The sequence below is a fragment of the Anabrus simplex genome, chromosome 2, assembly GCF_040414725.1.
Source record: "Anabrus simplex isolate iqAnaSimp1 chromosome 2, ASM4041472v1, whole genome shotgun sequence".
Lineage (NCBI taxonomy): Eukaryota > Metazoa > Arthropoda > Insecta > Orthoptera > Tettigoniidae > Anabrus > Anabrus simplex.
In genome coordinates, this window is record NC_090266.1 from 1,146,207,911 (window position 1) to 1,146,224,150 (window position 16,240).

Here is a 16,240-nt window from a genome sequence, read left to right on the forward strand (position 1 = left end):
ACAGTAAAACTAAATTATATCCTTAAAAGTACACGAAATATCAACAGTTTATTCTGTATTTATACTACTCGAAGGTACCGATACTTCTTTTCTTTACAATTTCCTTTACATCGTATCGATACAGGTACGTCTTATTGCAACGATGGGTTAGGAAAGGGCTAGGAGTGGGAATGAAGCAACCGTGACCTTAATAAAGGTACATCCCCATCATTTGCCTGGTGTAAAATAGGAAACCACAGTAAACCATCTTCAGGGCTGCCGACAGTGGGGTTCGAATCCATTATCTCGCGAATGCAAGCTGATGGCTATGTGACTCAAATCGCACAGCCACATGCTCGGGAAAGCCATTTCTATTCGGGCCATGAAGTTCCCAGAAGGAATGGAAGGTAAAGGCGTCCATCAATCGTAACTTCGGCACTTGTAAGAGGAATGCAGTGGACAACACTCTGCCCGGCACTAGGTAGACCAGTCTGTAGTGTGCAGGTCATTTGAGCTCGAGTTGGCTGGTTCGATTCCCGTGGTATTTGAAGATGCTCAAATACGCCAGCCTTGTGTCAGTAGATTTACTAGCACATAAGAGAATTCCTGCGGGACAACATTCCGTAAAAGTAAAAACCGTAAAGGTGGTTAGTGGGACGTAAAATGAATGACATTGATATTTTGCTGTCTGAATTGTATTCCCTCCATTTCTCGGACAGTCCCTCCTTTGGTTCCATTCCTACCTGCATGGCCATCGGCAGTGTGTTACAGATTACGATAAACAAATCAACTTGGCGGTCCATGCTGTGTGGTGTGCCCCAATGGTCGGTGTTACGACCCCTTCTTTTTCTATTTACATTAATGATGTGTCTCAAAACCTAACGCACTGCAAATACCACATTTACGCTGATGATGTACAAATGTACCTCCACACATCTCCAGATCAAATATTTTCGGCCATAGAAAAAAATCAGTCGGGATCTAACATCGTTTTCTTCTTGGTCTTTGAGATGTGGTCTTAGGTTAAATGCTTGGATACCCGAAATTACATGCGAAGATCAATCGACCAGAGATTCCATCTATACTGTTATGTAATATAAGTAAAAAGTCCTAGCGTTACTTTCGATGATGACATGTCATGGAAAACGCATATACGCACATCACTCAGAAAACATTCTCTGCATTACACATGCTGGGCGGGTGTAAATACTTATTTCCTGAAAAACTTAAAAAATGCTGGTAGTAGCCCTGGTTTTCCCCTCATTTCTACTATTGTGACGCGATGTATAGAGACTCTGGGCGAACGTAATTGAGCAGATTGCAAAGTGGTCAGAATGCATGTGTGAGATACGCCTGTAACCTAGGGTACTACAGTATGACCATGTAACTCCTTCGTAAAACCATCGATCTTGACCCCGACTAGAAATCCGTCGCACTGTGCATGCCTTCTCCATAAAGTCCTTCATACTTCAGAGCCATTTTACCTTAATTCAAATATCAAATGCCTCTCATCTTATCACCGTCTTAACACTAGACCTCCTAATAATTTCGTCCTTGCTTTACCTAACCATAAAACTGCCATTTACGATAATTCATTCACAGTAATTGTCGGCCGTGAGTGGAACCTCGTTCCCTAAAGTATCAGAAGATCAAGCGCTATTCCCACCTTCAAAGAAACACTTTGGAGACTTTGTATGCACCAATAAGGAACATACACTGACTGACAGAGCAAATGCAACACCAAGAAGGAGTGGTCAGAACTTTATGCCAATTGCAGGGTAGACTGACGTCACTGAGGTATGTTCATGATGTGAAATGCGCCGCTGTGCTGCGCACGTAGCGAACGATAAATGGGACACGGCGTTGGCGAATGGCCCACTTCGTACCGTGATTTCTCAGCCGACAGTCATTGTAGAACGTGTTGTCGTGTGCCACAGGACACGTGTATAGCTAAGAATGCCAGGCCGCCGTCAACGGAGGCATTTCCAGCAGACAGACGACTTTACGAGGGGTATGGTGATCGGGCTGAGAAGGGCAGGTTGGTCGCTTCGTCAAATCGCAGCCGATACCCATAGGGATGTGTCCACGGTGCAGCGCCTGTGGCGAAGATGGTTGGCGCAGGGACATGTGGCACGTGCGAGGGGTTCAGGCGCAGCCCGAGTGACGTCAGCACGCGAGGATCGGCGCATCCGCCGCCAAGCGGTGGCAGCCCCGCACGCCACGTCAACCGCCATTCTTCAGCATGTGCAAGACACCCTGGCTGTTCCAATATCGACCAGAACAAATTCCCGTTGATTGGTTGAAGGAGGCCTGCACTCACGGCGTCCGCTCAGAAGACTACCATTGACTCCACAGCATAGATGTGCACGCCTGGCATGGTGCCGGGCTAGAGCGACGTGGATGAGGGAATGGCGGAACGTCGTGTTCTCCGATGAGTCACGCTTCTGTTCTGTCAGTGATAGTCACCGCAGACGAGTGTGGCGTCGGCGTGGAGAAAGGTCAAATCCGGCAGTAACTGTGGAGCGCCCTACCGCTAGACAACGCGGTATCATGGTTTGGGGGCGCTATTGCGTATGATTTCACGTCACCTCTAGTGCGTATTCAAGGCACGTTAAATGCCCACCGCTACGTGCAGCATGTGCTGCGGCCGGTGGCACTCCCGTACCTTCAGGGGCTGCCCAATGCTCTGTTTCAGCAGGATAATGCCCGCCCACACACTGCTCGCATCTCCCAACAGGCTCTACGAGGTGTACAGATGCTTCCGTGGCCAGCGTACTCTCCGGATCTCTCACCAATCGAACACGTGTGGGATCTCATTGGACGCCGTTTGCAAACTCTGCCCCAGCCTCGTACGGACGACCAACTATGGCAAATGGTTGACAGAGAATGGAGAACCATCCCTCAGGACACCATCCGCACTCTTATTGACTCTGTACCTCGACGTGTTTCTGCGTGCATCGCCGCTCGCGGTGGTCCTACATCCTACTGAGTCGATGCCGTGCGCATTGTGTAACCTGCATATCGGTTTGAAATAAACATCAATTATTCGTCCGTGCCGTCTCTGTTTTTTCCCCAACTTTCATCCCTTTCGAACCACTCCTTCTTGGTGTTGCATTTGCTCTGTCAGTCAGTGTATGCAAACTTGATGCTGCTACTCACAACCATTCTACTGTCAGGGATGCCTTGGTAGAAGATTAGTTAACAAAATTTAATCGTTTTATTTTCAAATGTTTTATTTATACCTGTTTTATTTACAGGTAGGTTATTAGTTTTAAGTTGTTTTCCTGTTATATGTAATTTATTTCAACTTAATGTAATTTCATCACTCATCATTTTTGTATTATTAATTTAATGTATATTTGATCTAATTATTGTAATGTAATATATGTATATTTCAGTGCCTGGTTGGATGGAACAGAAGGCCTGAAGGCCTTAATCTTGCCAGGTAAAATAAAACATTACGAACTACCATCATTACTACCTGCTTGGCTACTTTTGCTCCCAGGCATTAACTTCGTGCTCATTTTTGTTGTAAGCTGAGTGAACTCCAGGCTCAAGTGAATCTTCTGAAATGGAAGTCTCGTTTCTAATTTTTTTTTTCAAGTTGCTTTACGTCGCACGGACATAGATAGGTCTTATGGCGACGATGGGACAGGAAGCGGCTAGGAGTGGGAAAGGAACCTGCCGTGGCCTCAATTAAGGTACAGCCCCAGCATTTGCTTAGTGTGAAAATGGGAAACCACGGAAAACCATCTTCAGGGCTGCCGACAATGGGATTCGAACCCACTGTCTCCCGAATACTGGGTACTGGCAGCACTTAAGCGACTGCTGTTTCTAAATTTTCAGACTTCCTGACGAGCATTCGAAACAACGTCCTTCCGGGTGAGTCGAGTCTGCCTTTGCGCACTCGGAAAACAGTCACCGAACTAGATACAGTAGAATTCCTTTAGTCCGGCATCCAATAGTCCGGAACGCCCGATGGTCCGGCACCATTCCAGGATTTTTAATATTATTATCTCTTAATAATGATCCCTCCTGAACAATTTGATGCATTTGTCGAAACCATTGTAAGTGTATTTTTTTATTGTTTCAAAGTAAATAGTGCAAATGTATCTGATACAATCCAGTTGTTATGCATTGACCTACTTAAATATCTCTATCTCTGGAAATATTCAGTCTGGAAGGCTGTGTGCTACACTGAGTACTGGAAAGCCAACTATATGATAAAAAACCAGATTTAACAAATTGAATGGATGGGCCACGTTCAAAAACGGATGGGAACATGTCTTCAAAAATTGAAGCGGACAGAAGGAAAAGAGAAGTTGTAGATGGAAAGTTTCTAAATGGTAAAGGAAGACTTAAAGATAAAAATATCGATGAACTTTGGCATTATTATGGAATGACAATAAGAAACAACACGATTGAAAAGAGGAGTGTGTTATTAAACTAATGATTCTGCTGATCAACATTTTACTGCAAAACGCTGTGTTAGAGCTGTTTTCCCATTTTCACACCCGGCAAATGCAGGGGCTGTACCTTAGTAAGGCCACGGCCGTTTCCTTCCCACTCCTAGCCCTTCCCTGTCCCATCTTCGCCATAAGACCTATCTGTGTCGATGCAACGTAAAGCAACTAGCAAAAAAAGAGCTGTTTTCACTGTACGCCTTAACCTATATCGTAGTAAGAGGTACCGCCCGATAGTCCGGCATTTTCGGTAATCCGGCACCGGGCCGGTCCCGATCGTGCCGGACTATCGGACTTCTACTGTATTAAGATTCCTTTTTAAAGGAAGTTGAGTCGTTTATCTTTTGGATTTCTCTCATAATTAATCTACGAAAAAGAAGTTACGAGTGGGAAAGCTTGTATTAATTTGTATAATGATCTACACTGACTGACAAAGCAAATGCAACACCAAGAAGGAGTGGTTCGAAAGGGATGAAAGTTGGGGAAAAAACAGAGACCGCACGGACGAATAATTGATGTTTATTTCAAACCGATATGCAGGTTACACAATGCGCACGGCATCGACTCAGTAGGATGTAGGACCACCGCGAGCGGCGATGCACGCAGAAACACGTCGAGGTACAGAGTCAATAAGAGTGCGGATGGTGTCCTGAGGGATGGTTCTCCATTCTCTGTCAACCATTTGCCACAGTTGGTCGTCCGTACGAGGCTGGGGCAGAGTTTGCAAACGGCGTCCAATGAGATCCCACACGTGTTCGATTGGTGAGAGATCCGGAGAGTACGCTGGCCACGGAAGCATCTGTACACCTCGTAGAGCCTGTTGGAGATGCGAGCAGTGTGTGGGCGGGCATTATCCTGCTGAAACAGAGCATTGGGCAGCCCCTGAAGGTACGGGAGTGCCACCGGCCGCAGCACATGCTGCACGTAGCGGTGGGCATTTAACGTGCTTTGAATACGCACTAGAGGTGACGTGAAATCATACGCAATAGCGCCCCAAACCATGATACCGCGTTGTCTAGCGGTAGGGCGCTCCACAGTTACTGCCGGATTTGACCTTTCTCCACGCCGACGCCACACTCGTCTGCGGTGACTATCACTGACAGAACAGAAGCGTGACTCATCGGAGAACACGACGTTCCGCCATTCCCTCATCCAAGTCGCTCTAGCCCGGCACCATGCCAGGCGTGCACGTCTATGCTGTGGAGTCAATGGTAGTCTTCTGAGCGGACGCCGGGAGTGCAGGCCTCCTTCAACCAATCGACGGGAAATTGTTCTGGTCGATATTGGAACAGCCAGGGTGTCTTGCACATGCTGAAGAATGGCGGTTGACGTGGCGTGCGGGGCTGCCACCGCTTGGCGGCGGATGCGCCGATCCTCGCGTGCTGACGTCACTCGGGCTGCGCCTGGACCCCTCGCACTTGCCACATGTCCCTGCGCCAACCATCTTCGCCACAGGCGCTGCACCGTGGACACATCCCTATGGGTATCGGCTGCGATTTGACGAAGCGACCAACCTGCCCTTCTCAGCCCGATCACCATACCCCTCGTAAAGTCGTCTGTCTGCTGGAAATGCCTCCGTTGACGGCGGCCTGGCATTCTTAGCTATACAAGTGTCCTGTGGCACACGACAACATGTTCTACAATGACTGTCGGCTGAGAAATCACGGTACGAAGTGGGCCATTCGCCAACGCCGTGTCCCATTTATCGTTCGCTACGTGCGGAGCACAGCGGCGCATTTCACATCATGAGCATACCTCAGTGACGTCAGTCTACCCTGCAATTGGCATAAAGTTCTGACCACTCCTTCTTGGTGTTGCATTTGCTCTGTCAGTCAGTGTATACGACAATAATAATAATAATAATAATAATAATAATAATAATAATAATAATAATAATAATAATAATAATAATAATAATAATTAAAAACAGTAACCGAGGTGTCCGCCTCTGAGGTGCAGCTGTTAGCGTGATAAGCTGCCACCTCCGGAGGCCCGGGTTTGATTCCCGGCTCTGCCACGACATTTGAAATGTGGTACGAGGGCTGGAGTGTGGACCATTCAGCCTCGGAATGTCAAATGAGCAGTGGAGGGGGGAGGTTCGATTCCCACCTCACCCATTCTTGAAGTGGTTTTCCGTGATTTCCCCACTTCTCCAAGCAAATGCCGGGATGGTACCTAATTTAAGGCTACGACCGCTTTCTTCCCTCCCTCCTCCTTGTCTGTCCCTTCTGATCTCCTCGTCCCTCTACAAGGCCCCTGTTCCGCATAGCATGTCAGGCTGCCTGGCCGAGGCACTGGTCCTCCTCCCCAGTTTTATCCCCCGACTCAATGTCTCACGCTCCAGGACACTGCCATTGAGGCGGTAGAGATGGGATCCCTCGCTGAGTCCGAGGGAAAAACCAACCCTGGAGTGTAAACAGGTTAAGAAAGAAAGAAAGAAAGAAAGAAAGAAAGAAATTGAGATAAGAAAGGAGGCTTTTCAGTTAAGGTCAGCTAGTCTTTGATTAAGACCATGTTTTCTGCAATATACTTATCAAGTTACTTATTTAGTCGAGTGAGTATGTGTGTTATTTCAAAAACATGGAAGTACAGAGAAATAGTCTACCGACCACAACATAGCCAGCGGGTGGATCTCGCTGCTAATTAACATAGCACCAGCGCGCTCGGTACAGTACAGTACGACGTACAATTAGTGAGTCACAAGTAAATATGGGAGAAAGTAACTGATTTTATATTTACTTTGAAAATATATCCTGGAAACTCTCAGTCTTAAAACGCGATACTTGCGCGCATATGCTATTTTTCCACAATTAAAGAGAAATTTTATCTCAGAAATACACCATTAGAACGGGCTCAGTATAGGACAGTGTTTCCTTCCCTTTTTCCCCTCTCAAAGGAGTCATACCAAGTTCTTTGCGAATACCATTAATTCTGTTACGTATGTGAATACCTTACTGATGTCCGGCTCGATGACTAAATAGTTAGCGTGCTTGCCTTTGGTCACAGGGGTTCCGGGTTCGATTCCCGGCAGGGTCGGGAATTTTAACCATAATTAGTTAATTTCGCTGCTACGGGGGCTGGGTGTATGTGTCGTCTTCATCATCATCATTATTATTATTATTATTATTTCATCCGCAGGTCGTCTACGGGAGTCAAATCAAAAGACCTGCATCTGGCGAGCTGAACTTGTCCTCGGACACTCCCGGCATACGCCATTTCTTAGCAGACAATGTAAGGGTCCCCATACTACGAAATACGTATTCCTTAATTGTGCCGAAACTTGAAGGGCTAAAGAGCCCGGAAAGTCGTGGATAGTTCCAACTGAACAAGAATCACTTCTGGCCTAAGCGCAGTTCCGAAAAATAAGCCTTAAAATCGCTTGTTTCTTTACTCGTTTTCTTTCTCATTCAAATCTTAGCCAAATTAACTTATTCACAGAATTATTTCTATAGTGTGTTCCTTGGTTCAATACCCTCAGGCAGTTTTTGATTTTTTTTTTTTGCTAGGGGCTTTACGTCGCACCGACACAGATAGGTCTTATGGCGACGATGGGATAGGAAAGGCCTAGGAGTTGGAAGGAAGCGGCCGTGCCCTTAATTAAGGTACAGCCCCAGCATTTGCCTGGTGTGAAAATGGGAAACCACGGAAAACCATTTTTTTATTTTTTGAAGAATGTCCACACCGAATGTACTTATAAGAGCTTAAGTGAAACTCTGCATTGACTCACATTAGCGCTCGTAGTGGTAGAAAAAGGCGAACTGATAATCTAATCAACAGGTTAACGATGATTAAGAAACAGATTGTAATTTTTAGGAATAAGTAAGGAATATATTCTAATAATTAATTATATTTGATTTACCTAAAATTCGTAGCTTGAAATGAAATGATAGTGGAGAGTGTTGCTGGAATTAAGATGACAAGGAAAACCGGAGTAACCGGAGAAAAATCTGTCCCGCCTCCACTTTGTCCTGCACAAATCTCACATGAAAAGACTGGGATTTGAACCACGGAAGCCAGCGGTGAGAGGCCGACGCACTGCCGCCTGAGCCACGGAGACTTTGAATTTTTTTGCCCTACTATAACTGTAAAAATAAGGCACTACAGTATTGTCCTATATTTTACTTTACATATTGTACTTTACAGTCCTCGCTCTTTAATACTTAGTAAAAACCGTCACAAGTATTTGATTTAATGTTTCGATTTTTGAACGTGCCCATTCTGATTCAATTTTCTGATGTAATCCAAATAGAGTTTTAATGATTTCTAGCTGATTGTACAAAAACACATAACGTTAAGTTACAACTCATTAATACAGTGCCCTGTTTTTTTGATGAGGAGGTGGCTCCTTGGGGAGTACAACTCTTTCTTCTTCTTCTTCTCCTCCTCCTCCTTCTTCTTAAGACAATCTTTCTTCTGAAGGAATCATTTTCTATAACACTCCACTAATTGTTCCAGGAATATCATCGTCGACTTCCAACACATTATCGAAATCACTAACATCATCGTCTGACAATTCATTGCGAAAAACTTCACGGAGACATCTCCATTCCTCAGTTAACGATTTGTTATCTATATGAGATGGTTCTTCCTCTTCAGTTGATTGGGGCACAAATACTGCATGTTGGAAAGATTTCATAATTGTTTCTTTAGACACGTCCATGGAACCAGCGGACTGCGTCATGGAACGTCACACACCGTGTAAATTCGATTTCATAAGCTTTGAACCTGTCTAAACTGTCATTTAAGGGCTGTCCAATGTCCAGAGTTGAGGGATGTCCACTGTACAGAGGATTTCTAACATGTGAAACGGTACATTCAATATAAACCAAAAACCAAACTCCATGGCTCAACAGCCTAGAAGGGACATGGCCAACCAAGCTATCGCTGCTCAGCCCGACGGCCTGCAGATTACGAGGTGTCGTGTGGCAAGCACGACGAATCCTCTCGACCGTTATTCTTGGCTTTCTAGACCGGGGCATCTCACCGTCAGATAACTCCTCAACTGCAGTCACGTAGGCTGAGTGGACCTTGAACCAGACCACAGATACAGGTTAAAATCCCTGACGTGGCCGAGAATCGAACCCGGGGCGTCCGGGTATGGCATTCAATCTATATCCAATCAAAAGGGGTGTGGAGGTTATAGGGGTATCCAAAGCGAGGGATTTCATTGTAGGCCCTACTAAACTTTATTTTCTGCATATTTTTGATATTTAAATATGCGCCCTGTTAGGGAACGTGTTTGGTAAAATGACTCCTATTTGTTTCACATTCGAAGTACAGGGCAATTCAAAATGATGGACCCGATTTCATAAATTTATTCTATGAAATCTAATGAACATATTATACTGTGAGATTTGCGCAACGAAAGGCAAACTCTCAAAGTTTAGTTGAGTTTAGATTTCATCCCACGTGGTTTCATTTTCAGCCGTTACGAGCGCGCAGGAAGCGAGTAAAGAAAGCGGCAGCGGCTGGAGAGCAGAAGTCGTTCTGTGTGCTTGATTACCATGTAAACAAGTCTGTGATTAGTGTTCAACGGCATTTCCGTACCAGGTGTGGAAGACGCCCTCCTACTGGAAAAGCCATTTGTGCGTGGTATGCAAAATTCAGAGACACGTGCTGCATCTGTAAGCGAAAGTCGACTAGCCGTCCTTCGACCGGGGAAGTGACAGTGGAACGTGTTCGCGCCAGTTGAGTGCGGAGTCCGCAGAAGTCCACCTACCGGGCAGCGAGGCAACTTGAACTTCCGCTGGAAACTGTTCGAATGAAACCCTACCGCTTGCAACTGGTGCAGGCCTTAAAAGGCACTGATTATGCTGCTCAAGCGTCTTTCTGTGCTGATTTTCTCGCGTTAATGGAAGAGGATGGGTTCTCCGAAAGGGTAATTTTCAGTGATGAAGCGACTTTTCACCTTTTCGGGACTGTGAATAGACAAAACGTAAGGATCTGGGGAACTTCTATTCCCCATCAAGTTGTGGAATACCAACGCGATTCTCCCAAGGTGAATGTGTTTTGTGCCATTTCCCATGAGAAGGTTTATGGACCATCTTTCTTCATTGAACCTACTGTGACAGGAAATGTTTTCCTTGATATACTGCAACAATGGCTACTGCCACATCTCGAAGAAGATAGTGCAGATTTCATCCTTCAACTGGATGGTGCCCCTCCGCATTACCATGGCAACGTTCAGATCCATCTCAAAGGGACATTGCTACAACGCTGGATAGGTTATGCATCTCAAGAGGATCGAACCCTCATTCGTTGGCCACCGCGTTCTCCCGACTTAACCCCATGTGATTTCTTCTTGGGGGGTTTCATAAAGGATCATGTTTACGTACCACCTCTTCCACTAACATTTGACGACCTTTGTGCCCGCATCACAGCAGCCATTGCAGAGATTTGCCGCGACACACTACACAAGGTTTGGCAGGAGATAGACTATCGGCATGATGTATGTCGTGTTACGTGAGGTGCTCACATAGAACACTTGTGATATGACTGAAAAAAACTTTGAGAGTTTACCGTTCTTAGCACATGTCTCACATTACGGTGTGTTTATTACATTTCACAGAATAAATTTATGAAATCGTATCCATCATTTTGAATTGCCCTGTATAGCACTTGTAGAGTTCCTTCGTAAACCAGCGATTAGGGATCCCACTCATCAATAGTGCATGCGGGACAATTATACATAGAAAGTTCGGGGATGGGGCGCCACCTGGCATGTATGTCTACCCCATAGTTCAGCTTCCTGTTAAATAATCGGGGTTGAGGTAAAATGAAACTATACTTCATGCGTAGAACTTCAGTAATACATTACTTTTATAGCATGATAAGGATGTAATATATTGGAAATCTTAAGTGGAATACCTTGTAGAGGAGAGATTTGTTGCTGTGAGCTCGCATCCGGGAGATAGTGGGTTAGAATCCCACTGTCGGCAGCCCTGAAGATGGTTTTCCACGGTTTCCCATTTTTACACCAGGCAAATGCTGGGGCTGTACCTTAATTAAGGCCACGGCCGCTTCCTTCCCATTCCTAGGCCTTTCATGCCCCATCGTCACCACAAGATCTATCTGTGTCGGTGCGACGTAAAGCAATTAGCGAGAGATGTGTTCACTGCGACAGTTAAGAACCCACCCGCCGTCCCCCAGAAGTAATTTTGCTTTATAACCTAATAGAATTTATCACGCACCATAGTCCATCGCCTAACTGCGTACCATCATTTCCATTCGGTGAGACACAATGGGATATGACGTCACTCCCAGCAATGAAGTAAAATTAATTCCGTTACCAACCCGCGCACAAGAAATACACAACTGCCCAGACCAATGGAGGTGTCACGCGGGATACTAGAGGCCTAGGGCCGCTTCGCGACTTATAACCTGGGGGCTTACGCCCCCGGACCCGCTTTGCTTGATCCAGACCACTGCCCTAACCACTCCAGACCAATGGCTTTGTCACGAGATTCGTAAATTCAAAAGTAGCGCCGCTGTACTAGAACTAGTTCTTTATATGAACAGTTGGCAGCTCTGTCCACCGCACGATCAAGCCCTACGCGAGACGCGAGCGAGAGAGAAACAAAGGACAGTGCAATCGCGCCTAGATGCGTGCGATGGAAAATGTAAGTTGTTCCCAATTTTTTCCATTTCACGTTTTACGGCTGGATGCCCTTCCTGCCACAACCTCATTTGAGGAGCTAAAGAAGACTAATACCGGGCGAGTTGGCCGTGCGGTTAGGGGCGCGCAGCTGTGAGCTCGCATCCGGGAGATAGTGGGTTCGAACCCCACTGTCGGCAGCCTGAGGATGGTTTTCCGTGGTTTCCCATTTTCACACCAGGAAAATGCTGGGGATGTATCTTAATTAAGGCCACGCCTTTCCTGTCCCATCGTCGCCATGAGACCTATCTGTGTCGGTGGGATGTAAAGCAAAAAGCGAAGAAAAGAAAAAAAGATGGAATGAATGATGGTGAATGAAACTGGGTAAGGAGGGGCAAAGATTCGGCTATGGCGTGTGAATAGGAACTACCTGGGCATTTGCCTGGAAGTGAAAATGAGAAACCACGGAAAACCTTTCTGAGGACAGCCGACCGACGGCCAAAAGTCAATGCAATGAACCTGACACTATATGGGAGAAATACACAACGTAGCAAAGCTAGAAGGTCAGGGCTATTCGTTTGTGATGATTCAGTAGAATGCGTCAACAGGCCATGCAGTCAAAGGTACTGTATCTGTTGAAGTGCGCGTAGCTCATCGCAGCGCTCTGCTGGAGTCCGCACTCATACTGCAAGTTTTTAGAACACTTGTCAACACATTCCAAAATGTCTTTCCACACAACTAACAGAAAAGTGGTGTTGAAATTCTGAAATTTAGTTTCATTGTTTTACACTGGAGTCTTCGGATAGCTGCCTCAACGATAGTCGTATTTGTTCATAACCTTTCACCAAAGCTCTGACAGCGTCTGCTCTTGAAGACCATCTGGTTTCTGATAAAAATTTTACCACTGGCGTACTGTGTTTTGCCAAGAATTGTTTCAAAATATTCAACTGTACGTTGACACAGAAAACCATTGCCGCGGTGCAGCATTCTGCGGCAGCCGAACCAACAAGATTTAATGAATGTGCTGCACACGGTATGTATTCAGCAAGGGGTTTTGCTGCTTTATTCGGGCCTGAAGACCTGAGTAAGCTCCTGACATACTGGAAACATTGGCCCTAACAATTCTTGATGTTAATTTCGAAACTCTCAAAACAGTCAACTACAGCGTTTTCTAGTCCAGAAGATGTATGTGATATTTCAGGCAGAAGCTTAATGAGTCGTTCTGTAGGCTTTGGCTCTTTTGAGGTACATATCGTAAAACAATAGCCAACTGGTCAGTGTGAGAGCAATCAGGCGACGAATCTACGATGGGAGAGCTGTACCTAGCTTCTTTTACTTCATCAACTACAGTTTTAAGCACACAGTACCCTATAACTTAAATAAATTCACTATATATTTGAGAAGACAGGTATGAGGTGTGCCCTTGACCTGTGTTACCATATTTTCCGATGTGCTGGGCAAGGAAAGGGTCATATTCACTGATTAACTCGTGGCATCCACGATATAAACCATTTGAAGTTGATCCTAAATCCTCATTGTCTCTTTGGAAAGGTAAACACCTAACTGCCAAAAATCGTACAACAGAACTATTCTTGAGATTATACATCGCCAGTAGTTTACCTCCTCTTCATACTGTGTATACAGAATTTTATCAACCTGTTTTTGTCTGGCGATGTACGTAAGAACATTACGCCTGTGATCATGAGAATGTTCATGATGTTTCAGTAGTTCGTAACTGTGCTTCCAGTCATTAAAACCGGTAGAAAAATGTATTTTTTTTTCATTGTCTAGTTGAAATAAACAGCATTGAATACAGAATACTTTCCCAGCTGACTGTAAATACAATAACCAATCTCTTAAAACAACGTCTCCATTAGGAAGAATACTCGTAAACATATTTTGAGACAATGTTGTTTTACCGTCATTGTAAGTTCGCAGAGATTTCAAAAAAATCCACAATTACGTCTTGTTTTGGGCAATGTTTAGTAACATTCTCAACTACTGAATTTAACTTGACATTCCAAGTAGCAGGATCATCTATAGAAAATGAATTAGGTAAGGTTAACTCAGGTTGTGATTGTGAAATAGTTCCAAACAGCTGCTGGACAACTTCAGGCTCACAGGGCTGATCAGTCTGTATATCTAGGCCTTGTAAGTCTTCTTGTGTAAAGTTAAATGGGACCGATGACGAAGTCGAAGATTTTGTTAAGTCAACTTGGCAATTCCGATTCCGAGGTTGGAGCTGAACGAGTCAAAGTAAAGAACTTTCCCATTTTAGGCACTTTCTTAAGTAATTCAAGTTAATCACTCTGCTTTTTAGCAGCACGCGTTTAGTATTCAGCACCACATAACTTTTTACTCATGGATAAATACTGCAAAACATGTAATAATTACACGAGACAGTGAGTTGGCTAGGTAACGTTATCATGTTGATGGTAATAATAATTTCGTGTGGCTATTTCTAGCCGAGTGCAGCCCTTGTAAGGCAGACCCTCCGATGAGGGTGGGCGGCATCTGCCATGTGTAGGTAACTGCGTGTTATTGTGGTGGAGGATAGTGTTGTGTGTGAGTTGCAGGGATGTTGGGGACAGCACAAACACCCAGCCCCCGGGCCATTGGAATTAACCAATGAAGGTTAAAATCCCCGACCCGACCGGGAATCGAACCCGGGACCCTCTGAACCGAAGGCCAGTACGCTGACCATTCAACCAACGAGTCGGACATGTTGATGGTGAGCGGATGTAAACAACAATACGCACACGAACCGCCACGAGCCAATGACAGACAGGGCAGTGGCTGTCTAGACTAGCAGGGTTGCCTAGCCACCAATTACAATCGCCCATCCAGCACCCGCACGAATTAAATAATGCCTTCTTACCGTTTACGGTTATTTAATTTTTTCATAAAATGTAAATATATAGATTAAATTCAGGTTTAAAAATTAGAATAGTTTAAAGTGTTTTATACAGGCCATTAAAATAATTGGAATAATTTGTGGAAAGTAAAAGTAATTTGAGTGTAATGAATTTAAGACGTAATTCATGCAGGCCATAATTATTCGATCTGCCGGCCGCCGTCCCTCAAAAACTGGCGCCCTGGGCAAATGCTCAGTCCGCCCATTTGTAAATCGGGGCCTACATACCACCCTAGCAGGTCACTGCCCATTGGAAATTTTACCGTAATCGTTAGAATACCTGTAACAACTTGTTTTCGTCAATATTCACCATGAATTTTAAAAATTAATAGAAATAACTTACTCTCCAGAAGTGAATTTGTCCTCCAGACCTTCTGAACACATGAGGTGTGTTCTCCGCCGCAATTGGCAGCAGGGCTGACCTGGCGTGCACAGCCGACCCGCCAGGAGGGGTCGCAGAAGAACCACCACCCACAGGAGTAGGAACCTGAAACACAGTTGAATTTTAATTGAATTTGATTGAATTGAATTAAATTTATCGATAATTTACATGACAATGAGTCTGAAAAGTCCCTTTATGTAGCGTCTTCATATAATAATATACAGGTCTATGAACACACTAACTAAATTTATAATATTAAGATATTAAATTAAACATTAAACTTTAAAAAATTAGATACCAAATCCAGTAAAATTAAAACGTACATTATATAATAACTAATAAGTAAGAAATTAAGAAATTAAGCCTATTTATTATTTTAGGCCACACGATTCTAAAGAATCCAAAGACCCCCTGCGGGTGGGGGACGCACATGTAGAATACACCCGCGGTATCCCCTGCTTGTCGTACGAGGCGACAAAAAGGGACGACCTAGGCGCGGACATGGATTGCGGTTTGGTATAATGTCTGATGGGATAGGCTGAATACATCCATAGGTAATCCCTGCCTGTCGTAGAAGGCGATTTAAAGGGTCATGTGGCCATGGTCCCCTCTTTATTTTTTATTATTTTTCCGAGGGTCAGATGTAGACCATTCCAAATTTTGATGTGCGTGCTGCCCGGAGATGGGCCTCTTACGTGTGCGATTACGCCCAAAAGCCCGCAGTTGCCCACCCAGGAACATTGCGGGTGGGAGCGCCATGTACCTTGGCAGTAGTATCCGCCTGACAACACAGGTATCCGCACAGCCGAATGCCAGAAGGACATATTATTTATTTTTTTATTTTTTTCTCTATATTTAGTGCTCTGTACACGCTATGGGGTACTTGCTATTGCGGGTGACTGGAGGAA

The 16,240-nt window shown here is 44.9% G+C and overlaps 1 protein-coding gene across 1 annotated transcript in view; it reads right to left on the bottom strand.

Annotated features, from left to right (window-relative positions):
- Positions 1 to 16,240, bottom strand: part of swi2 (Protein singed wings 2) — a 494,822-nt gene that overhangs the window by 430,653 nt on the left and 47,929 nt on the right. The window contains exon 2 of the mRNA XM_067139747.2: positions 15,294 to 15,437. Coding sequence (XP_066995848.1) covers positions 15,294 to 15,437 — 144 coding nt within the window. The remainder of the gene's footprint in view (positions 1 to 15,293; positions 15,438 to 16,240) is intronic.